Source organism: Macrobrachium rosenbergii, chromosome 56 (genome assembly GCF_040412425.1).
Source record: "Macrobrachium rosenbergii isolate ZJJX-2024 chromosome 56, ASM4041242v1, whole genome shotgun sequence".
In the NCBI taxonomy this organism is placed as follows: domain Eukaryota; kingdom Metazoa; phylum Arthropoda; class Malacostraca; order Decapoda; family Palaemonidae; genus Macrobrachium; species Macrobrachium rosenbergii.
Window position 1 is genome coordinate 46087348 of NC_089796.1, and position 26650 is coordinate 46113997.

The 26650-nt window shown below is 38.4% G+C and overlaps 1 protein-coding gene across 6 annotated transcripts in view; it reads right to left on the bottom strand.

Annotated features, from left to right (window-relative positions):
• IFT54 (intraflagellar transport 54) overlaps nt 1-26650 on the bottom strand; it is a 475732-nt gene that overhangs the window by 14235 nt on the left and 434847 nt on the right. For 4 of the 6 annotated variants that reach the window (XM_067100328.1, XM_067100326.1, XM_067100323.1 and 1 more), the window contains one exon: nt 20392-20506. In XM_067100328.1, coding sequence (XP_066956429.1) covers nt 20392-20506 — 115 coding nt within the window. Of the gene's footprint in view, nt 1-16135; nt 16250-17402; nt 17552-20391; nt 20507-26650 lie in introns of those variants that run through there. The other 2 variants (XM_067100327.1, XM_067100324.1) reach the window with 2 other exon arrangements.

Genomic DNA, 26650 nt, shown 5'->3' on the forward strand with positions numbered 1-26650 from the left:
ATGCAGTTCCTTATGCCTGCCACACACCTGCGTCAGTACCCAAGCACTGGGAAAAAGAGGTGAAAGCCCAGTTGGAGGAGGACATTAAGAGAGGGGTCTTACAACGAGCTCCCCTTGGGGAGCCCACAGAATGGTGTTCACGTATGGTGGTCGTGGCCAAGAAATCGGGGCAACCAAGACGTACAGTGGACTATCAGAAGCTCAATGCAAGTTGTAGGAGGGAGACCCACCATACCCCCATGCCCTTCCATATGGTATCCAGCATTCCCCTCTGCTCATACAAGACTGTGGCCAATGCCTATTGGGGATTTCACCAGGTGGAACTGGACAAGGAGAGCATACCCCTAACTACATTCATCACACCTTGGGGCAGGTATCAATACAGAAGGACACCAATGGGGCACTGTTCTGCCTCCGACGCATATACACGTCGTTTCGATGATGCCATTGAAGAAGTACCCAGGAAATTCAAGTGTGTGGACGACACACTCCTCTATGATTCAAGCGTGGAAGGGGCCTTTTGGCATGTGTGTGACTTCCTCGCAGTCTGTGCATCTAAAGGCATCACCTTAAAACCAGAAAAATTCAAGTTCTGCAAGAAAGAAGTGGAATTCGTTGGGTTTGACGTCGGTTAGGACTCCTACAAGCCTTCAGAAGATTGTCTATCCGCCATCAGAAGTTTCTCGATGCCCCAAAAGCCCACAATATCTGATTTTAGGTCATGGTATGGTTTCGTCAATCAGCTGGCCCCCTTCCTGACAACAGCGCCTATCATGACCCACTTTAGAGACCTACTGAAGAAGCCCTCAGGCAAACAGGTCTATTGGAATGAGCACCTTCAGGAGAGGTTTCGTCAAGTGCAAAACACCGTCTGCAAGTTAGCCAAGGACTGTTGCAGTCACTGACTGGAGTAAAGAGGGCGTGGGATTCGTCATCCTCCAGCAATATTGCAGCTGTACATCCGTCGACACCCCCTTCTGCTGTAGAGATGGTTGGAGAATAGCGCTTTGTGGCAGTCGTTTCCTCACGCCCGCCGAGTCTGGGTATGCAGCTGTGAAGGGGGAAGCCCTTGCGGTGGCCTGGTGTTTAAAAAAGGCGCGGCTGTTCTTATTGGGCTGCCCGAACTTGACAATTGTCACAGATCACCGCCCTTTAGTTAAGTTACTAGGCAATAGAAGTCTCGGCGATATTACCAACCCCAGACTGTTTAGGTTGAAGGAGAAAACATTTTTGTATAATTTCCATGTTAAATACCTACCAGGCAAGAGAAATCATGCTGCTGACTTCCTTTCTCGATTTCCTGCCCTGAGGACCGCGCCAGATAGACAGGATGAGAGCTTCAACGAAGAATTAATGATTGCCATGGTGTCAGCAATCACAGAAAACCTACAGGAGCAGTGCACCATAGATGAGAAAATTGTTTAAGAGGCTGCCCTGGACGACCCAGCATATCAGCTACTAGTCGCTCGAGTGACTGCAGGGGACTGGAACCTGAAGAAATCACAAGAAATTGCATGTTTGAGGCCCTTCTACAGCATCAGGGAACATTTGTCTACATCTGGCAACCTGGTCACATACTGCTTCAACGACAGCTGCATCCGCCTTGTCATTCCCGAAGGGCTCCGCCATCAGGTAGCCGCCAACCTTCATGCTGGACATCAAGGCCTAGATAGAATGTTGAGAAGAGCGAGACATTCATTCTATTGGCCGGGCATCGAGGGTGACCTCCAGCATCATTGTTCACAGTGTACATCGTGCGACGCCCACTCACCATCACTGCCTGCCGAAGTCATGAGGATGACCCCTGCCCCAGAGTATCCGTTCCAACAGACTGTCATGGACCTGTTTCAGCTTGCAGGACACACGTACATGGCATACTGCGACAGGCTTACAGGCTGGCTAGAAATAGCCCACTTCCCTAATGGCACCTCATCTGCAAAGGTCATGACAAAACTTAGGAATTACTTCACTCGGTGGGGAGCACCTGAACAATTGTCTACGGACGGCGGCACCAACCTAGTGAGCGAAGAAATGATGGCCTTCTATAGGAGATGGAGAGTTGACATACGCCTATCATCTGCCCACTACCCGTAGTCAAATGGGAGAGCCGAGGCCGCGGTTAAGTCCGCATAGAGGATAATTAGAACAAGTATCAGTGGGACTGGGAGCCTCGATAACGACAAGGTGTCATTGGCCATGCTACAGTACCTGAACACGCCCTTGAGGGGTATAAATAAATCTCCGGCACAACTGGCAACTGGGAGACAGCTATGCGATGGTGTTCCGACCGCAAAACTCAACTATATGGTAGACCGCCACTGGAGAAAATCCATTAGAAAAAGAGAACGTCAAGTAGCAAAAAGAAATAAGAAGATGATTGACAGCGGCACCAACAGGAGGCTCACGCCCATACAGCCAGGCACACACGTTAGTGTTCAGAACCAGATGACTAAGGCCTGGGACAGGCTGGGAATTATAGTCGAGCAACGACGTCATAGGCAGTACACAGTAAGATTAGATGGCAGTGGGCGTTCGTCGATAAGAAACAGACGACACCTCAAGGTCATTGAACTGCCCGCCAGTGAGCCAACAGAAAAAAGAAACGTTCCTAAAGGCAACAGAAAACACTACAACCCAAACTTCATGCCTGACATAAACAGACTCATAACAGAACGAAACAATTTAAGAAATACACCAACCCCACACACACAAATCACAACAAATCGCATACATGATTTTAAACACAGAAATAAACACCAAATTAACTCAAAAACAGACAGAGAACTGGCAAACTTTTTCAAGGTACACTAGACTACAGAACCAACCCATCCAAACTACACAAAACTATCAACAGTCTCATCAATTCAAATAGTGGGAACACTCAAAGTCACGCCTCAATCACCACATCTGACAAGATCCTTCACGCAAACAACAAGCCAGCATCTTAATAAACCACTACGCAAAAATCAGCCACCTACGCAAATACAAAGAAGACAGACACATCTACAGACGCAAACAACAGTTCCCATTAGATTACACAGTAATACTAGCCACAACAGAAGACACTGCTAGAATCATTAAACAACTTAAAAACTCTGCAGCCATGGGCATCGATAACATTTCAAACATTCATTTAAAACATCTAGGTCCCCATGGCGCACAAACACTGACAAACATAGCCAATTTTTCATACGCACACTGCATTATACCACACATTTGGAAACTGGGGAAAATAATAGCACTTCTAAAACCAAACAAAACACCTACACAAGCAGCTTCATACAGACCTATAACTTTACTCTGCACACATCAAAAGTAGTAGAATGCCTTATCTTACGCAAAACCACAACACACATACCACTGTCACCCACTCAACATGGCTACAGACCACACCACTCCACAACAACACTACTCACCAACCTTACACAAAAAATACAAGATGGCATTAACTCCAGATGCCCACCACAAAGAACACTGCTAATCACAATAGACATAAGTAAAGCCTTTGACGCCATCTCTAGACCACTTCTCATCAACAAAGTTTAAAACACCACACTACACAACAACACCAAACGCTGGCTCGCCAATTACTTAACAGACAGACAAGCATTTGTACACTACAATGGCGAGTCATCCAAAATCAGAAACTTCCCGAACAGCGTCCCACAAGGCTCCGTCCTAAGCCCAACACTTTTTAACCTATTCATGCATGACATACCAACACCACCTAACAACATATACATCTCCTCATATGCAGACGATCTAACAATCATATCAATACATGCAGACAAAAACATATGCTCCACACAAGTACAGACTTACATAACACAACTTGAAAACTGGCTCACAAAACAGATTACAGGTAGCACCAACAAAATCCACAAGTACACTACTCACTAGTCACAACAAAGAACATCAGTACAGACCCACAGCAACGCTGAACAACACCACAATTCCACACACACACAAAACAAAAATCCTAGGAGTCACACACAACACTTCAATGTCATTTGCTCCACATGTCAGTAACATCATCAAGAAATGCAGACCTAGACTAAATGCACTAAGATCACTAACAGGCACAACATTTGGACAACAAAAAGAAACGCTCATCACAGTATACAAACAATACATCCGCTCCATAATAAACTACGCCAGCCCAGCCTGGCACTCTGCCATATCCAACACACAACTAAACAAACTACAAATAATACAAAACACAGCTCTTAGAATCATCCTTGGCAGTATACAATCCACACCAATAGAACACTTACACGCCGAAACCAAGATTCTCACCATTAGGCAACACTTAGACATGAGAGGCACACAATTCTTGGCATCGGTCATAAACAACACAAACAGCCCATGCTATTACCTTCACGACCACCCTCCAACACACAGGCAAATAGCGAATACACCACACAGACACTATACAAATATCTTGAATTCTATACCACCACCCACAAACATCACACAAAACAAAAAGCACATCCATACTCATCTCACCAGACAAGCACTTAATAACCTTCCCAACAACAAAATACTCGGCACCCCCCCACCCAACATAAGCAGCACAGAAACACAGCTCTCAAGATTGAAGAGAGTACACCTGACTCGACTTCGCTGTGGTCATCACCAATCACTAAACACCTACAAACACCGCATAGACAACACCCAAACAGACATATGTCCACTCTGCCAAGTTAGCCCCACACAATTACACATCTCTTAGTAGATTGCCCTAACTTGGCAGCCCTTAGACAACAACACAACATCCACACTACCACACAGTTATGGTCAGATCCAGTAAGCGTGGTGTCCTTCTTGCGCGGTGCAGGCTTCCTGGCATAACAGAGTCTGGAGAACCACAACAACAACAACAACTACCGAAGACGAAGTGGCTCATAAGCCTAAGTCTTCCCCATCAACGCCAAAGGTACGGCCCTCAAGGAAGAGAGAGGCCCCTGCCTGGATGAACGATTATGTATAATTAACCGTGCTTTGATTCTGCATTTTACAAGATGAAAGTGTTTTTTTTTTTTTCTTTTACTGAATTTAAATGTACCTTGAGTTCGTATTTGCTGATGTGATGATTGTTTCACTTTATATGTTAGTGCCACTGATGTTGAACTCTCTCTCTTTCATTCTCTCTACTTTTCCATCATCTTAATGTTGCCATTACTCGTTATGATTGTGGTTTGCCATACGTGTCTCGAATGTTTTTCTTTGAAAGTGTTAATCGTTTCGCTTGTCATATTGTCTGTCTTTAGTGTTGCCGATGTGTTGTCAATGGTAAGTCGGAAAATATTACCCTCTTCGTAATATTTTGGGAGGGAGATGTAAGATGTGTCAGCTCATGAACCTGCTAGCAGCGCCTAAGCGCCGCCCATATAAGTGACGTCATTGTCACGAGCTATCTGTACTTCCGTCTTCCGCTGTGAGTCAGTTGTAATGAAGATACGAAACCATGATGAGTATCATTTCCTGATCCTGCCTAGCATTAGACCCAACACAAGGATAATGGAATTTGGTCTTTTGCCTGCCCAGTCAAAAACAAAATGGCAGATGTGCATGCACAATTGTCACTTCTTAATGGTTTTGACATTGGAAAACTGGGTTCAGCTTTGCTGAAAATAAGGGAAAATGCCCTCTTATCTTTGAGTCCGTTATACTCTATCATGTGTCATAGTGTTTTCATTACGACACAATACCCGGCTACAAGACCAGGCTAAAAGATATTTCTTTGTTATTAGTCTAGTCATCATGGAGAGCTGGCACACCAATGGGGGGTAACTCCTTGAGGACGAAACAAACAACTATACTATAAAAAAACTATAGGAAGAAGGACAACGACGAAATCCTAAACTGGCTGATGTTGAGCATGCTAATTCCCAATCTGAAGAAGTCTCACAGACCATAGTTGGGAGAACATTATAATATTAGGATTTATTGAGAGCAAGGTTCAATTAGGTTAAGGTTCTTTTGAGAGGTGGGGAACTAGAGGATTAAGGGTGAGTACAATAAGTTTTGATGAATCACATTATTAAGTTAGGCTAAGTTGGGTATAGGAGGCTAAGTTTATCAGATTAAGTTTTTTATGACCATTGTAGTATTCAAGTAATAAACTGGCTTAAGGAAAGTCGAGTTTCATTTAATATCTCTAAATCTGTTCCCAGCATACTGCCCTAATTGCGTACAATAAAAAGCCCCTACAACATGGAAAGGTCATCTATGAAGTGTATATGGGTTCTATCATGAGGAATCAAGGATATATCATTTACTGCTGAAACAAAGGTCTCAATAAGCACACAACCTTCAAGGACTCCATCTTCTTGGCATTTTCTTTCAGCAAAGTATTGGCTACCTTGACCTGAAAGAAATGAACCAATAATGTCTGGATGAAATATGGCGATACTCCCCTTAGTCCAGAGCCGTATAATGTTCAACGAATTCCTTCTCTTCAAGAAGTATCATATGTCCTTGTAAAGTCTCCGCTCAACGGGTTTTCTTTAGTGAACCTCCCGTTTTCTACGGTGCCTTTTCTCCTGACCTTAAGTTGCAATACCTAGCCATGTTTTATTTATGTAAATATGCATTTATTATCTGCTCATTTGTGCCCTTTTATATTGTACGTGTGTCAGAGCATTGTTGTGTCTAAATCTGTTCATTTTATTTGTCATGTTATTTGTATTTACATGTCCTGTTCACATTGAGAACAATTGACCTCGGGTCACCTGTATTTCCTTGTATGTCTTTGTACTGACGTCCACAGCCGCTTTATAAGCAGCCTACTCCTTTAATAAACTAGCAGTCAATGTCTACCTACTCTCTCTTTTGCACCCTCTCACATCCTTTCCATGTAAGAAACACTATGGTCATATGATGCTAATTGGCAAAAAATGTCTTGCAATGACCATCTATTCCACCAGCTTTTATAAACGTGACATTACCTGGTATGAAAAATACTGAAATGATGGCGAGTTCCCAAACACTTGGGTAACTGCTGTTTTGATGTGTCTGATTTTACAGTACTTTCAATAAATTTCTTGGTATTAACTGAAATGTGCCTTACCATGGCAAATGGAATTTTGTCAGGACCTGGGGCTGCATCTTTACATGATGCCAAGGTGGTATCAAATTCTCTTTCAATAAATAATGTAATATTTTTTTCATTTGTTGTGATGTCCAGTGGCTTTCTTTAAGTTCTGAATTCAATAGCAATTGGGGGTCTACTTCTTACCATATTAAATTATTATACTGTAGATTTATGATACAGGTCAACCATCACTAATCCAGCATCACTGGGACCTGCAGGGCGCCAGATTAGTGATTTTCCTGGATTACATACTGGTTAGGTTACAATATACTTAACCCAACAGTTAACCACCTCATCCTACCTTTAAAATACCCTGTAAATCAGTACAAGTTGGTTAATAGTGAATTTTACTAAAGCGTAGGTAAAATAAATGGTACAGGTAATTCTGTTGACTTATACAAGAAAGTTCATCACTTCTGTTTCCTAAGTGAAGAGCTGGAATTTGCAGCTAAGCATATTTACATGTCTTGAGGTGAAAGCCTGTCTGGATTCCCATCTTCATCTTGGAATTTTTTTCATATATTTTATGTCATTCTCATCTACATTTTTTTCATATATTTTACCTTATTCTCATTTATATTTTTAATGTATTTTCTCATACTTTATTTGTACAACCCAAAAGATAATCGCAGTCGTGTGCATAGGGTACGTACAGTATGCAGCAAAACTATAGCAAAGTCCAGCGCTCTTTGCAGTTAAGCCCCGCCCACTGCTTACGTCATGACCATCCCTTAAAGCTAATTGGTTAGCAATAGTTTCGAAAAGTTGGTTAATCTGTGGCTCTTTTCATGTTCATTAATACTGCAATGGTTGTTGTACCGAACTAAAATACGTTCTGCAGATTATCAAAAGGAAACGTTATTTTATCCCCTGAAATAAAATCGTAATACGCATCTCAATAAAGGTGGTAAAAAAAAAAGGAAAATATAAACGAAGTCAGGAGTGTTCCGCGATGCTGCAATGTTGTGTTTCGTAAATGAGGTTCACCTGAATAAGGAGGTGACACAGGGAATGTCTGCATTCGAATCGGTGCACTTGAATCACTGGACAATGATAATTACCGTCTGATATTGTCAAGCGTGTTCACCATTCTAAACAAACACAAAGACTTTCTCAGAGCTATGCAGACTGATATTTCATATTGATTTTAGGAAATGTTACAACTTTTTAACAGTCATAAAATCCATTTCATTGCAATCGTTTACACACTCGGAGGGATGACAAGCAGTGACGGCACCCTAGAAAACCACAATATGCCTATGATTAACTTAAAGTTACAGTATAATAGGCTGTACGAGTCATATTGGATATAATTTGCTGAGAATTTTCTTAAGGACATTATCTTCTTTCGAAATAACAGGATCATAAAAATGGAAGTAGACCTATAATGTCCTATGTCTTTTTGTCGGTTTACGCAGCTTATGGTGTTTGGATTATAGGCCTATCTTATACTCAGTCTTTTTATTGTGGTTATTCTTATTTTTGTTTTTGTTGTTATGGTGCTTGTAGTTTTGTCTTCAAAAACTTTTCATATGGTGACCTAACATTGCAGAATAAACATAGACCTATTCATAAAATAATGGTGTAAAGAATTATCTGCCTACTCTTGTTAATTGAAATTTAGTCATTTGTTTTAATCATAGTAATCGGGATCTTTATGAATACAGTCTACGCTAAATATTCTCCTAACGAGAGAGAGAGAGAGAGAGAGAGAGAGAGAGAGAGAGAGAGAGAGAGAGAGAGAGAGAGAGAGAGAGAGAGAGAGAGTTTGCTGACTCATGTATCCTTTTGTCCAACAGGGTAATCCACAAGAATGCCCCCAAAAGCAAATGAATATCATGGGCTACTCGCAGACTGGTTTGGATCATCTCATACATAACTTTTTTAGCTATCATTTATTTTTTCTTATTTCGTTACTTATCTTATGATGTCTTCCTACCATAGCCTTCATTTTCGTAGAAATGCTACAGCAGCCTTATATTCACTGTCACAGTAATATATTTTGTAAATATATTTTCAATATATTTTATTGACAGCAGTTTGATAGTTGTGTGTAAGGCTGAGACAGTCCTATGATTGATCTTGTGTGCCATCGGCTACGTGTCCATAAGTTTTACTTTTTTTCTCTGTGCTATAAGTGGCGTTACAATTACTATGGCCATGTATGTGCATGTGCACTTGCTTATACGTGTACATTCCACTTTATATTATACATTATTTATCGTGGAGTTGAAACTACTATATTAATTAAAAGTTGCTCTATTTCCAACAGATACGGGAAGAAAACTATTTGCGATAAGAAATTGACGTGTAGGCCCATGCCCTGTCATGTCTCGAAATATAAGAATTTAAAGTGTAGTCCTATGACCTGTCATTGCCTCAATATATAAGAAATTGACGTGTAGGTCTATGACCTGTCATTGCATCAAAATGTAAAAATTTGATGTGTAGTCCTATGACCTGTCATTGCCTCAAAATATAAGAAATTGATGTGTAGGCCTCATCTCTCAATGATATTAATATTTGACATGGCTGCATAAGTATGCTTCATTTCAATTAATGTGGTCTATGTGGGATCGCTTATTTGAGCCAACACCAATTTAAAAATAAAAAAGCAAGATGCTTGTGTATTTAGGGTTCGCATGATAAAAAAAAAAGATGCGCAGATCCAAGATCTTTCTAATGATATATAACTTAATATATCTTTTATCGGAGATATTAATTACACACTTCAAAACTCTGGGAACTCAAATCTGTGGTGTCATCATTCATGCACGACACTCAACATGACCGAACGGAGTCAAATCTGTACTGGTAATCATTTGGACTGTTAACTAGTGTGACGTCATTCACCCTCGAGAGCTAGCCAATCACTGGCGTGCAGTGGGTGGGGCTTAGCTGCAAAGAGCAGTGGACTCTGCTATAGTGTCACTTGTTTATTTTTGTACTGGACAAGCATTGTTCTCAAGTTGCCGCTTAGTATTAAATCTTATATTTTACTTTGTAAACATGTGTATGTATGAGGAAAAATTGGTCACTTGTTATGTAGAATCTTATCATTGAAATATATTGGATTGTGAGAAACAAAAAATATTTCATTCTACAATAATATTTCAGAACGAAAACTAAATTCGTTACTGTAGCATGAAACCCTCAGCTCACCGTGACTCCCGTGAGTCGTGGAACCATCACTCTGGATACAGTGAAACTGTGAAAGAGGACGTCGTGATGGAGTGAAAAAGAAAAGTTAAGCAGGGCATAGTCTAATGATAATAAGTAATGCATCTGGGATGTGAATTCGAAGTTATTACTTCTTTTCGCTTTTGTAGTTTTGTGTATAAAGCAAATGTTAAGTCAGGATCATGATTTCGATACTTGCAATAAATTATCACAAGCCATAGCTTAGGCTATAACCAAGGCTACATAGGTCTAGTCTCCCGAGGGGTTTGTAAAGTCACCACATCGGCGCCAGGGTAGTGTTTCGGCGGCGCCATTAATTAAGTCTCCACTGAGCATGTTTTCTTTGGTGACTTCCCATTTTCTTCAAGCTCAATTAGTCACGCCTAAAACGTGCCAGGTCACGCATTTTTAATCATTTTTACTTTATGCGTATTTATACAAATGTCACACATTGTGTATCACATATTTCTTCATTCACAGGCATCAAGACTGTATCCATATTGTAGTTCTGTATGTTTTGTATTGTAATTTGTACTCGTGCACTGCATATTATTGTTTATTGTTTCGACCTCAGGTCACAGTCAATTCCATTGTCTCTCGCGGCCCTCACCCCTGCAGGCGCGGCCGCCCCAGGAAGGGACCGCCCAACCAGCAGCCTCACAGGCAGGAGACCCCTCCGTTATCTTCAAGGAGCCGCGGCACCCTTCAGCGTCCCAGCAGATACAGGGATTAGTCAGACGCGTCCCTCGTCTTGGGGGGGGGAGTATTTGTAAAGTCACCACATCGGCGCCAGGGTAGTGTTTCGGCGGCGCCATTAATTAAGTCTCCGCTGAGCATGTTTTCTTTGGTGACTTCCCATTTTCTTCAAGCTCAATTAGTCACGCCTAAAACGTGCCAGGTCACGCATTTTTAATCATTTTTACTTTATGCGTATTTATACAAATGTCACACATTGTGTATCACATGTTTCTTCATTCACAGGCATCAAGACTGTATCCATATTGTAGTTCTGTATGTTTTGTATTGTAATTTGTACTCGTGCACTGCATATTATTGTTTATTGTTTCGACCTCAGGTCACAGTCAATTCCATTGTCTCTCGCGGGTCGGCGTCAGTCGGCCGCTATATAAACTGCCTGGATCTGTAATAAAGTAGCAGTAACTTTTACCTGCTCGTTTCTTTGACACCTTACAGGTTTCTTCAGTTTCAAGAAAAATAAATAAATAAGTGAGGTGGAGAGTAATCTTCACTATTAGAAATACAATTAATACTACCTTTTTAGTGTTTTACTTTAACTTTAGGAATGGAAGACTATAATCAGGTCGGACATTATCAGCCACACCTATTGTGTGCAGATTCTGCAGAATGGTAATAACAACGTATTATAAATAATAAATAATAATAATATGGCTCTGGGGTCTACGCCTATGATATTGGCTTTATAACATACTAGGCTATATTTCAGATAGCAACAATATAAAGTTGTGCTAAATCTTTGTAACTTATGAAGGGTGTCTATAAGACCATAAAGCAGGATTTGTAAAATTCCTCCACAGTCTTAGTGTGGTATACTTCCATCATTATTTTCTTCATATGCCTACAGGCTTAATAAGAATTATAATAGTTCAGAAGCGTGAAGTGCACTCGGTCTACGGATAAGGCGAGAGGAGGCAAACTGAGCCATTTAAACAGTTGACGTCTGGTTAGACCACGCCCACAACTACATCTCCGTTAGGTTCATTACGTTAAATACATTACCATGATGACTAAAAAGTCAAAATCATTAAAGTACTTATGTCTTTTCATATTTACCATAATTAAAATATTACTGTGTTAATGTTTTTATAATGATCTAGCTGATATTTTGATTAAAAAAATATAACACTGAGACTTTTAAACCATGCTCAGTGAACTGTATCTTTTTTAGCAAAGTTGCAAAATGTTTCGTCGTTGCAATTTGGTATTGTTAGAAATGTGAAGAAGGTAAGAGTTGTCAGTTAGTGACTTTCGAACGAAAATCACAGAAATCGGATTACACGACTTTCATTGCATGTTGTACAAAAGCACAAACTCATTCACTGGAGTTGGAGAACTTCCAACTTTTATATTTTACGCTATTCTCATTTATAGTTTTACTGCATTTTCTCATTTTTTTATTTTCATAACCAAGAAAATATATGCAGTCATGTGCATTTGGGTACAGATGAATGTACACTTGGCAAGGAAAGTGAGGCTACAGTTTTTTTTAAATCTTCGGACATATATTGCTCAATAATGCGACATCTGGCAACTTTAGAAAGGGGAGGAGCTTCAATCTTATTGTGTTTGTTTGTTAATTGACCTCCTATAACTTTCAATCATATTCTACGGTTCCGAAATCATTGATACTTAAATGCAGTAGTAAGCTTTACAGTATTCGTTCAAGTTGTAATTTGCAGCGACAGTTCTGAGCAAACTAAAAATTTTTCAACATAACCTACCAAGTAACCTTACACAAATGAATTTATGACACCACAATGAACAGAATGCTTGCATAATCGGAAACGCGATCTTCCATTATGAAATTAAGAGTTAAATTTGAGCAATGCCCAACGAAAAAAGTGTGGGAACAATAAAGGAACGAATGCAATGTTATGATGAGAGAGAGAGAGAGAGAGAGAGAGAGAGAGAGAGAGAGAGAGAGAGAGAGAGAGAGAGAGTAGCTGTTGTGTAAGCCTAGGCCTATATGTAGAGCTACTCATTTCATTATTTTTTTTCTTTTAGAGACTGAGCGATACTATATTTGTAAAATATGTTTTAGCAATGGAGAGAGAGAGTTGCTGTTGTGTAAGCCTAGGCCTATAAGTAGAGCTACTCATTTCATTATTTTTTTTCTTTTAGAGATTGAGCTATACTATATTTGTATAGTATGTTTTAGCAATGGAGAGAGGAGATAGAGAGAGAAACTATGGCAACGTCAAGAAACATCCAGTTACTTGTGTTTTTCCCCGAAGCTCCCACGCTCCCCCTCACATCATAGAGAACGCCTTTGCGGATTTAAATAGATTTGGTCAACCTACCCTAGGTGTCACAACATTTACTGCCATTAATTCCAGCTATTTTTAACACCGTGAAATACAAACATGAATGTATAAAAATTAAAGAAATTATCATTACCTTGTATGATGATGCAATAATAAGCCTGTTCATAACGGAAAATGAGTAAATATTGCCGTTCTGATGAACAGTACTACACCGAGATATCCACACACTATCTTTTAGATCTCTATGAACGAAGTCATCTGAGAAATTCTGATTACTTCGGACATGCATGGTGTTTTTAAGTATCTGAACGTTTTTGTTTTGCAGATTTAACATATAGGATATAATTTGCATTGTATTTTCATATCCTAGAGTAAATTTACCGAGATTATGTGTTTTCTGTAAGAAAAAAATTAAAATTCGATGAACGAAATCTAATGAAAACTGTATCCTCACTTTTCTTGCTGAGTGTACAAACTCATTCGCTGGCATCAGAGAACCTGCTACAGCTTGTTTTGGTTCGTATTGCTAGGCTTATGATTTTTTCAATTTATATTTTACACTATTCTCATTTATATTTTTAATGCATATTTTTATGTATTTTAAATGTATTTTTATTTTTACACTCCAAAAGATAAATGCAATCATGTGAGTAGGCTACGGTATGTACAAACACACTCATTCTCTGGCATCAGAGAACTTGCTACAGCTTGATTTGGTCTGTGTTGTTACATTTGTGATTTTTTTTAATTTATACTTTACGCTATTCTCATTTATATTTTTACTGTTTTTGCTAATTTTTTTTTTCACAACCCAAAAGATAAAGCAATCATGTGCATTGGGCTGTATAAGCGCACAAACTCATTCGCTGGCATTGGAGAAATTGCCACAGCTTGTTTTGTTTCGTGTTGTTAAGCTTATGATTTTCTTATTATGCTTTACACTATTCTCATTTATATTTTTACTGGATTTTTTTCATTTTTTACAACCTAAAAGATTAACGTAATCGTATGCATAGGTTACGTACACAGGACACAAGCAGAGAGAGACACAAGTAACGCCAACAAAGAGTAGCGGAAGGTTGGTGGGGTGACCGGGGAAATTTGAAATTGCGCTGGCCGAAATTACAGTCGGATTAGTGATGGAATTGGATTAACGATTGCCGGACTAGTGATGGTCGACCTGTATACTGTTCTTACCCTATTATTCACTTTATTTTTTTATTTGTTTACTTAAAGGCACTTTTGCTTAGAGGCTGGGGAAAACCTAATTTTGAAGGTAAATATTTAGTATTTATTATATATCCAGTTAAACATATGAATCCAGTCCTCAAGAATCTACTGTATAGAGAGACTAAGTTTGATCCACACTGGTTGTTCCACACTGATCTGACATTGACAGAGCCGTGGAATCTCACCTTGCTTGACAAATATTGCACCTTGACTATTTGTTTGGTTAAAGGAAAGCATGGCTACAGTCCGACATCCCTTGGATGAACTGGAATTTATGCAGAATTATCTGATGCATTTTCATTAACAAAAATGTTTTCTAATCACCTATAGTCATATACTGTCACTACCCCTTTTTAACGTCACAAGAGATTTAAGATCCCTGAAAATAAAAATGGTGGCAATAACTTTTTCTGGAACAAAGAGTAAAATCCCTCATAACATGTATCCTGAATACTCGTTTCATCATTCACTAGCAATTGTAAGGGACCGCATGGCGGTCCTATGGGCACACGTGCGTGTCAGTCAGCCATTGGACAAAAGACAACAATGCATCCCGCTCTCTCTCTCTCTCTCTCTCTCTCTCTCTCTCTCTCTCTCTCTCTCTCTCTCTCTCTCGTGCGTCAGCGGCGATCGCGCGAAGGAACGTGTAAGAGCCTGACGCTGTCTCTTCCAAACACGTGTGTGTTCGTTTAGAGAAAGAAAACGAGATGCTCTTGTTTTTTCTTGTTCACTCCGATGGATGACGATTGACGAACGCACGAACACACACGTGTTTGGAAGAGAGCGTCAGGCTCTTATAAACGCAGCTTCTACCATACAATATTCTTGTCTATTTCTCTCTAACCATTGTTGTCTCGATTCATGTACAATCACCACGACTTGCATTGCCATGCAAGCATTCCGAACATGTACTCATAATGTTCCACCAAATCTTCTGTATCAAACTGTATGTATGTTTCTGTTTATGAAGACGCCAAACATCTCACCATTTTTCACATATTATGCTACTGCACTGTATTCATTAATCTGTCTCGAATCTCATGCAAATGTCCGTATGTGGAATTTCCTGGCCTTTCCATTGATATATGTTTTATCATTGTACCTTTATGTCTCTCACAATCGCCATCTGTCTGTCGACAAGCACAGATGTCCGAAACATAATCTGTTTTGTCTTGTCTGTGTGTAGAAACTACACTGCGGCTTGCACCAGCTAATAACAACCATGAAGATTCTGTACATGTATTCAGTAAGGAACCACCAATAAGCTAGACAATACCCAGCCAGTATGTCACTCAGTACCTTCCTTACACAAAAACAATACCTGTTTTTCATTGTTTTATTTTTAAATCATTTATAATATCTTAAACTGATCATTTTCCTGTGCTCCCCTAACTCCAATGGCAGTGTGAAGGTGCTCAAATCCAATGTCCATACATCGGTACAGCAGATGACTGACGGACGCAGTTTTCTCTCTCTCTCTCTCTCTCTCTCTCTCTCTCTCTCTCTCTCTCTCTCTCTCAATGTACAGCAAGAGTATAGTCAACACCAGCATGGTGCATTTGTGTATGTACACAGGCACAATATGTGTATACACATACACACACAGACTGACAGTAACTGCTAAGCAAGAGACGTTCTGAAGCGACACAGCCGGGTAATAATTTAAACTTCATACACCACTTCATAATCTATTAAAGTTTTTGTTCCCTGACGTCAGCCTCTGAAAACATTTATATTAAAATCAATGAACTTGAAAAAACATAAAACAAAGCATTTTAAAATAAATAAATGAACTGGAAAAACTAAAACAATCAATATGCTGTATTAGATGAAGGCATGGTACTTCAATGCATTTGAAACAATCAAATGCAAGCAGTGCACCAATCAAACAAAGCCATCACTTCGTGAGTGTTACCATCTTACCTTTGTGATTATTTTTCTTCAAAAACTTGTTTATATTAAACCCATTTTTTCCATTCTTTGTAAAATTAAGCACTCGGTGATTACCACTGTCGAAGTTATCCATCAGAGGAAGGGGAGAATGAAGAATGAGAGGGGGAAGAGATCTGGGTAGCTCAGTAGTTTAATTACAAACACACTCACAGGAATGGCATTAGAATTGGATGATTGGCTATTAGGGCCTATATATAGTACATTTGTTTGTCAGCTTAAAAAAAGAGAAAAAAGAGAGCTGTCCATGGAATGGCCAAAACAATATGTTCTACGTTTCTTTGAAAAGTAAACACACTCTCTCTCTCTCTCTCTCTCTCTCTCTCTCTCTCTCTCTCTCTCTCTCTCTCTTTTTCAAGAATTCTTGATTTAATGGCAGTTGAAGGAAAAATGTACCGGTTGCTTGAGAGTTCCAGTTGTTTAATATGAGTTACAAGGGAGTTTACTGTACCATGAATTTCAATTTATGGTATTATGAAAAAGGGTTTTGTTTGAAACCTAAATAAGTTTTATAATAATCCACGATCTTAAAATTCCCAGTGAGACATAGCTGAGCTAAAAAATTTTACTTAGCTCCTTCCACTTTCACTTCACTTATAATCAGATATATAATGCTTATATGATACTTATATTTAGTAATATGAATACTGTATAAGACATGAAAAGATGAATTACTGTAAAACTGTCCAAAATACTTCTGGACAGTCACGGATATACCTGGTATAAATGCAGTCACCAATACCTGCTACCACCAAAAATATATTTCTTTGCTTCTTACTACACTTTATTAGTTACCTGTTTAATTAAAGAATCGGTATCAGTATCCTCCAAGTAAAAATTCATACTGCATTCACTTAATGTAAATGTCCAGGAATCATCTCGTAATTTCTATTACAGTATTCCTCTTGGATTTAAATGGTTCCACAGTGATGACGTTGGAACCAGAAGGGAGGGAGAAGTATTTCTAGTATGGTCTTTATCCCTGGATAGAGTAATCATTTGTGCCAATACAATGTCAGATGGTCCTGGGAAACTGCATTCGTCATGAAGCCTGTCCATGTGTGCAAATGAGCTGAATAGAAAAAACTAAAATTAAAATTTAAAAATATATAAAAAATATCAATCTGCTTGAAAACCTTGAAAAGGTATCTAAGGTCTTTATGAGATTCAATTCTCCATCCAGCAAGAATGGCCCCCAAATATCCAACTCCTACCATATCCCAAATGCAGTAACACCAACATGACTAGAGAGGCACAGGCATAGATGTAATTCATTTGTGGGGACTGGTACAAGAACACATGTACAGACTTAACAAATATAAAAAAAAAAAAACTTGAAGGGGGCATCCCATCTGGCACTCCTCTTGCCTGACAATGTAACCTCTGACAAAGACAATTAATTCTGCTCCGCGTAGGCATGTTGTTTCTTAAGGATCCTACAGAGTGACTGGCTGAGTTTCTCAACCTGTATACTTAGGCTGGCTGGGGTCAGATATTCCAGGAAGGGGCAGTGATGCTGACTGAGACAGGAGAGGGATGTCTTGAAGCAAGTAACTATGGCAGATGCTATCACTGGAAGGGGAGCAGTCACTAATAGAGATACCTTCATCACTGAAAGCATAATGCGATAGGTGCAGACACACGATGGTGACAAGCAGTCACATCTATCAAGTGTATAAACTGCTCTAGCATTTAGTTATGGTAGAAAAAGCAAAATTTTTCCGCTGCTAAGACAGGTACAAATCTCCCTGCGCATGGGCCATTAAGATGGTTGAGGGTCAGAGTAGGATCTGCGTGGGCAATCCAATCTATCAAGCAAGCAGGTATAGTGTGGGAAGACTGAGCATATCAGCAGTTAGCAGGCATGACACAAGCAGAGCATGTGTGGAGTGGTCATGGTCACCAGCAGGCTGAGGAGTGAGCACAGCAGGTGAAAGTAGGAATACAAAACAGTGGACAGAGCAGGAGAAGAGCGGGTATAGTGACTGAGTTGGCAACTGGTACCAGATCCAGTTCACAAATTATCCAAGGACTCGTGCTCCTTCATTGCAAACAAAGTGGACATGCCTGCTGCAGCACTTGACCCCCCTTGACTTTAAGTCCTCTTCCCTGAAAAGCACAACCACTGTTCAGTGACTAGTCAAAGCATATCTCAGACAAGCATGGCTGGGAAACTTATCTGACCACAGCAGCTACTGCAAAAGAGTTGCAGGTCCCAGCCAAGAGATACCATGACAGTATAAGAGGCCATGCCTGGACAACCTTTACACGTTTGCTGAAACATTATGAAAAGACAGAATTAACACAAAACACAACATAAAATACAACGCAAAACCTAAAAATAACAAATCACAGAAACAGCAAAGTGAAAGTAGACAGCTGGTAAACACAACATACACAATAAAGCATAACCAAAATAACTATAAGCAGGGAAACGTGACTGCTTCATATCACTAAAATAGGCTGAAAATACAAAGTATCAGATAATAATTATGGGCAGTGAACAACCGTAACTGATTCGCAAACAAAATTTCGCATGCAAAACGTAAAATAATAGAAGTTACTTAACTTGTCAAAATGCCAAATATACAGTTTGAAATAGTGATAGTCAACTTGACTTTGCTAACAGTACTGTACAGAAAACTAATCCTGAGGATATACAAACATAAACCTACCTGCAAGAGTGAACTAGATAATAACCCTTAGCTTATAAACACTAAGAAGCCAAGCAGGGGTGTCCCTAGACATTTCGGGGCCTGGGAGGCACAGCCCATTTGGGGCCCCTCTTATGGGGTGGGAGGCAAGCAAAGTGAGCCAAAGCAGCGGGGGTTGGGGTTGGGGGTGGCGCTGTAAGCGCCCCCGGGAAAATTTTTAGAATATGAGCGATTGTAGGATCATTTTAAAGGCACTTGTAAATGCAAATTTCAGAAATTTTATTTCTTAAAACTAGGTGTACATTGAATAATTGAAGATCCCCTTAATTCATTGAATCATTTGAATGTGTATTATCTGGGCAAATGGGGCCATTATGGGGGCACTCAGAGGATAATTAGGACCCCTATAAGCAGTAATCAATTGCCTTAGATCGGCCCTGCCCTTACCCCAATCAACTTTACCCACCTTCCTCCGATCTGTATGAGAAGACCTATAATGGGCTCTACGATTGGGAGGGGGGCCCTGGAGAGTCCTGTTTCTTTTACATAACATTTTTGTTCACAAAATTGGAAACTGGGGCCCTTTAATGGACCCCAAACTTTCGGGTCCAAATATAAATGTGGCCCTTGACCATTTTGGGGACATTGGATTTAGCTTGTCCTGTCATAGCAGCAATGGTTAAATTTCGCATTTTGGGGCGGCCCTCACTTTGGGGACGGGGGGGCAGATTTCAAACAACTCCCCCCCCTCAGGAACGCCACTGAAGCCAACAACAAAACTTGGGAAAAAGTCAAATTATATACAAGAAGTTTGCAAAGCACTGAAACATACAGGAATGTTGCTAATAATGCTTATGCAAAACAGAGGAAAGCATCAGCAACAAATTACCTATTAAGGAGCATAAAACACCTTCTGTAACTTTAAAAAAAATAAAGAAAAAAGAAGAATAATAAATTTAGTGACATAATGGTGAGAATAATGCTGGAAAATGGCAGTCCTGTTAATGACAGGAATTCATGACAGAGTCATTAATAATAATTACAGACACACAAAATATGAGATGGGTGGTTCATGAATTCTTGTGAGACAAGGAGGTGCAGGCATCGTTAGACCATCATATTTTTCTGCCTGTTAAATAAAAGACTGCACGTGGGGGCATTTGAGACAGTTAATGCGGCTATATTTTTTAATGATGTGTTACATGGCTACATTTACGAATGATGTGTTGTGATGAAATAAACATAAAATTGTGCTTACCTAGTGGATTAACAGATCTTGTAATGGACTGAATGGAGCCACTTAACTTCTGAACATCCTTCTCAATTATTTCCCTCTCTTTCCGGCGATTGGCATCACTCAGCTCTGACTGTTCCTGTTTATAAAGATTAGAAATATTAAGGAAATTTCCAATGAAAATTGAAACCATTTCCTAAAACTCAAATCCATGTCGACCCTTCCAAGTTTTCTGAAGATGTACGTATGTACAAATTGAAGTAACCTGTGTTATCCAGTTAAACCCCGCCTGTACAGTGATATATTTTTGGTAGCTTAGCTGCTGTTCGTCCTCAAAAAAAAAAAAGTTAAGTATATCTTAAAGTTGTTACACTCATGGTCCCCCAGGCCTCCATTAGACAGACTTACCAATCTCAAAAATTTCTCTTATAGTTGGCCTCGGCCAGAATAGCGCTAGTTGTCACAGTGACAGAACATAGAGACCTCAGGACAATAGGGCTCTATCTCCTGTCCTACAACAACTACCTCGGTCTTCCTTCATCCTACTCGCAGAGATGTGACAACACCGAGTATGTCGGCTATCTTCCTCATTACAGTCTGTTCTGTCACAGAGTTCAAGCATCACCAGTGTTTGCTATGGAAATGGTGTTTGACAGTGCATGTGTTGATCATCATGAAATCATTCAAGCCAAATACACAGTTTTAAGACCCAGTGAAAAGTTTTAGTTCTTTAAAGTTTTAACAGGTAGGCTCATATTTGTTAAAATTGGGAGCCAGTAGGTCTCCTGCAAGGCAAGCAGTAGGAGCCGGTCGCTGGGTTATATAATTGCCATGCTGTTTTTTTTTTCTTGTCTAACAAAGCAATAATTAGCATTAATGTGATAATATTACACAATTTTGTCATTGCAACTCAGGCAATGATGTTTTTAAAATTGGTAGATAATTTGAGGTTACCGAATGGGTAAATCGGGTTTGCCTAACTCTTGTATACGAAACATAACTGTGATAGCAGTTCCCAAACATGCTTGACTTACATGCCATGGTGTTTGCTAAAGGCCAGTACTGTATATCCTTTGCAGTATTCCATAATCAAACTAAATGGATGTGTGATATAGAAAGTTCCCCAGCTGTTCTGACACAGGTATTGGGGTTCTTTTCAAGTGAAAAGGAAATACATGCACATCTACTTCCAACGGGTATTACTCCGCCGTTTGTAACGTTACGGGTGTTGCGAAAAATTGTTGTGATGCTTGTCATTTTCCTGAGGAAATACAAAAAGTACTCTTCGTAATGGTGAGCTTTGCCATACAATTTAAAATCTTAGAGATATTAATTTTATATAAATCTGATGATAATTAAAATAATTACCGATTTTAACTATGTGCCAACTAACGTAGCCTCTAACCTTTACCTAGTGCTTGGGAATATACCCGGTAAGCAACCCGGTAACCAAAAGTTATTAAATGTATAGAATTCCACTTAGTTTTGTCTTAACTGAGCTTAGAAGCATTTGGAAGTCAAATATTACAGGCAGTGTTAGTATTCACGGGGCTTAGGGACAACAACTACCCACGATAAGTTGAAATCTGCGATAAGCTGGAAACCCCCACAATACTAAAAACGCTATAAGTTATAACTGCCTATTTTAACACGTTTCCTCTGTATTGGTTGGCAGTTGTGCCATCAGGTACTTTCCACTGCCACTTACTTACTGGAAGGCCTACACCAGTGGCCAAGATTATGAATATTATTTATTCCAAAACTAGCAAATTTCCGTGGCTTTTTAGGTTTACTTCATGATTTCAATGACATTTCCCAGATCAAAAAGGATTAATATCTTACGCTGCTATTATCCAAATTTTTTTCACAAAAGTTTTTCCATAAAAGGTACTAAAAACTGTAAGATACCCATTTTTCATTTTAAAAAATCATGATATTGTACATTATGTTAAAGACTTTGTAGGAAAAGAATAATTGTCAAAAAATCATAACATAAATGAATTTTCTAAATGATCAATAAAACAAAAAATATTCTTTTATTCTTCTCAGAAAACTAAGAACTGTTAAACGTTCATCATTTTGCAAGTAAGATATTTCTATGAGGATGAAAAGTTCACAGACTTTTAAAAAATTTGAAAATATTATTCAATGCAGTGTTTGTCAGTGGAGCATGGAGGGCGGAAATGGGGTTTACCATCAGTGATCACAGAGCCTTCGTTCACAGCAATTTTCAACGTGTAAATATATATATATATATATATATATATATATATATATATATATATATATATATATATATATATATATATATATTATATATATATATATATATATATATATATATATATATATATATATTATATGTGTGTGTGTGTGTGTATGTATGTACGTATAACTAAATCACGAAGATTTGGAACATGCTGTAAGTATCAATAAAAGTAATAGCCACGAAGGGAAATGTGAAACACGGAGTGGTTGCTAAGTAAAGGATAGTAAGTCGAAAGGCCTAGCAACCACTCCATGTTTCACTTATCCCTTCGTGGCTATTGCCTTTATATAACATCTATCTATCTATCTATCTATCTATATATATATATATATATATATATATATATATATATATATATATATATATATATATATATATATATATATATACACACACTAGCGGATCCAGAAAAATTTCATGGGGAACCAATGTTCATATCATACATACATACATATATTATATATATATATATAATATATATATATATATATATATATATATATATATATAATATATATATATATATATATATATATATATATATATATATATATTAGTTGTATTCTTCTCAATCACGAAGATAAAATATCACGATGTACTCCACAATGAAAATGAAGGAGAAACCAGAGGAAAAGGAAATAGAGTTCTTAATTTGTCCCAACAGTTTCCCCTCCATCAGGCCTCTTCCGGGGAACTTTATTGACTAATCAGTTTAAGAAAAACATATACCGGACATATGTTTACATTTGACTTCAAGACTTACATAAAACAAACAACCACAAATGGTTAACGGTGCTTACAACTGTTACAGGATAATATAAAATATAAATTGTCTAGTACATAGTTCGTCCAATAGAAAAGGTTAACAGTCTAATGAGGCTAAACAGATAATTAATTGAATACCTAAGTCAATATATTACATAATTTGTACTGGTTTTTCATGATATGTAGAAATAGCGGTCTGTCTTGAATGTCTTATTATTGTTTTCACTATATTTTCTTTCTATTAGATTTCTTTCTATAAAATTATTGTTTCTGAACAGGATTCTTGCTTGAGACCACTGAATTGGATAAAAACATTCTCTAGCATGTTTACTAATGGCGCTGTTTCTTTGATCAGTAGCGATACTATACTTATGTTGTGCAATTCGTTTCTCAACAGTTTTTGCTGATTGTCCAATATAAAATTTATTGCAACCACAAGGAATTTTGTATACTACTCCGTTGTCGTATATAGGGCTGTTTCTTATTAAAGTTCTGCCAATGGTATTGTGGTAGGAAAACACAACAGTCACATTTAATAATTTAAGTGGGTGGATAATATGATCGAAGGCTGGCATGTATGGCAAACACAGTATATTGCTATTAAAATTCCTATTTCCCTTAGTGGAATAAAAAGATTTTTTGGCTAACGAGAAACACTCATCTATATCCTGTAAAGTAAAATTGTGCTTAAGACCTAATCCATATACAGTATATAATCTATCTCGTCATCAAAGAATTCAGGGCTGACTAGATGAAGAGCTCTAAAAAACATAGATCTTATACCTGACTGTTTTACTTGTTTATTGTGGAAGGATCTCGCATTGATAATCAGATTGTTGTTGCTATCTTGTCGGTGTACTTTAAACTTTAAAGTATTGTTATTTCTAATGACTTTAACATCCAAGAAAGCTATACTCTTATTTTCTTCCTTCTCAACAGTAAATTGGATCGAAGGTACTAACCCATTCAAGTGTATTAATGTGAGGTCTATGTCCAAGTGAATTTTCCAAATACTAAATATGTCGTCAACATAACGGAACCAAAGTATATTGTCGGGTAAAATGGAATTAGCCAGCCTACTCTCATAAAATTCCATGTAAATGTTAGAAAGAACAGGTGAAAGGCAATTCCCCATCTGCATACCAAATTTCTGTCTAAAATATTTACCATTAAAAACAAAGCAAGTATCTACTACGCAAAGTCTAATCAATTGTAAAATAACACTAACTGGCAAAGTAAAAACATATTTATCTAGCTCACATTTCAAAAAATCCAGAACATCATTAACGGGTACACAAGTGAACAAGCTAGTTACATCAAAACTAACCATAATTTCATCGTCCGTAAGCTTACATTTTTGCACTTTATTAACAAAATCCACATAATTTATGATATGGGACTTGGAAATTGTGCCAACTAACGGCTGTAACAATGAGACAAGGAATTTAGACAAAGCATATGTGACACTACCAACTGTGCTGATTATAGGTCTCATGGGAAAATTGGGTTTATGGGTCTTTACATTATTGTATAAATAGGGTAGACTTGCATTATATGAACGAAACCTGCCAATCATATCCTGATTTTTTCCAAAAATTACTTTCATTTGTTTGTGAAATTCACTATTAACTCTCTCTAGTGGGTTGGATAACAAAGGTTCATATGTACTGGCATCGCTTAACAAATCATTCATCTTATTTAAAAACATTTCTTTATCAAGAATGACAATAACACTTGCTTTGTCGGCTTTGTTGATATATAGCTTATCATCATCTTTTAAAGATTTCAGAGCTACATTGAATCTCTTAGGAAAATAATTAAAATTGGTTTGCTTGATGTAAGCCCGATAAACTATGCCTTTAGCTATGCTCAAAATATTATTTTCGTTGGAATTATATTCTACTAATTTTTCGTTTTGCACAAAACTCTTGAAGATATTTACAATGTCGGGCTTCTTTGTAGGGTTATTAAAATTTATACCCAAACTTAACGCTGTCTTCTCATTTCCTGATAGCTGCCTAGATGAAAGGTTGCAGATATTGGATACATCTCCCATCTCTTCCCACCTCGAACGGTTGACTAGTGATTCCAGTTTCCTCTTGTGCATGGTCTGTATTTCCGCTCTTGCTCTTCTAAGACGTTTATATATCCAGTTCATGAGGCTGAGGTGCCACTCCTGAGGTATGTCTCTATAGAAGTCAATTCTGATACACTGAACATTTTTGAAACGTTGCTTTGTGGATTCTCTGGCACTGTTGATATGGAAATTCAGGAAGATGTTTTCCAATTTACCGAAGTTATAATTATTCAAGGCTCTCAAGTTTTTAGTCATCAAGGAATTTGGCACAACACATTCACTCTTACAGTCTTGGAGGAACTTCATCTGTAATTTTGCCTTACGAGCACTCACCAGTGCCCTCTTGAAGTCAAACACAACAGTCTGATGATGAGGAAAAAGATCGAGGAAAGCCTTTTCCTGTGGTTTCTCCTTCATTTTCATTGTGGAGTACATCGTGATATTTTATCTTCGTGATTGAGAAGAATACAACTAAATATAATGTCCACGCACAATCTTCAGGGAATTTTTTTAGTTGATAATAAGTTTGTCGTCCCGTGGGCTTGAACCACGGAATACAAGAACTCAGGACTACAGGGACCCCTTTAACTTATCATCAACGAAAATAATTCCCCTTCGGTAACATATATGAAAATATATTATTTCCGAGGTAGAGCGAATTGGATATTAAAGGATGTTTGTAGTTTAATGCTTGTATATGAATCACAGTGATGTGATAAAAATTCATTCATAATATGGCTGCATGCGACAAACGCACTACATGGTCAGCATGGCAGAGGTGGGTTGATATCGATTCTAAATACAAATACCTGAGCTCGACGGGGATTTGTAGGTGGGAGTCAGTATAAACTTATACCTCACTTGTTGGCCGTGTGGTTAAAGGCATCACTGCATTCCTGAGTTCTTGTCTTCCGTGATTCAAGCCCACGGGACGATGAACTTATTATCAACTAAAAAAATTCCCCTTCGGTAACATATATGAAAATATATTATTTCCGAGGTAGAGCAAATTGGGTATTAAAGGACGTTTGTAGCTTAGTACCTGTATATGAATCACGGTGATGTGATAAAAATTCATTCGTAATATGGCTGCGTACGACAAACGCACTACATGTTCAGCATGGCAGAGGTGGGTTGATATTGATTCTAAATACAAATACCTGAGCTGTAGG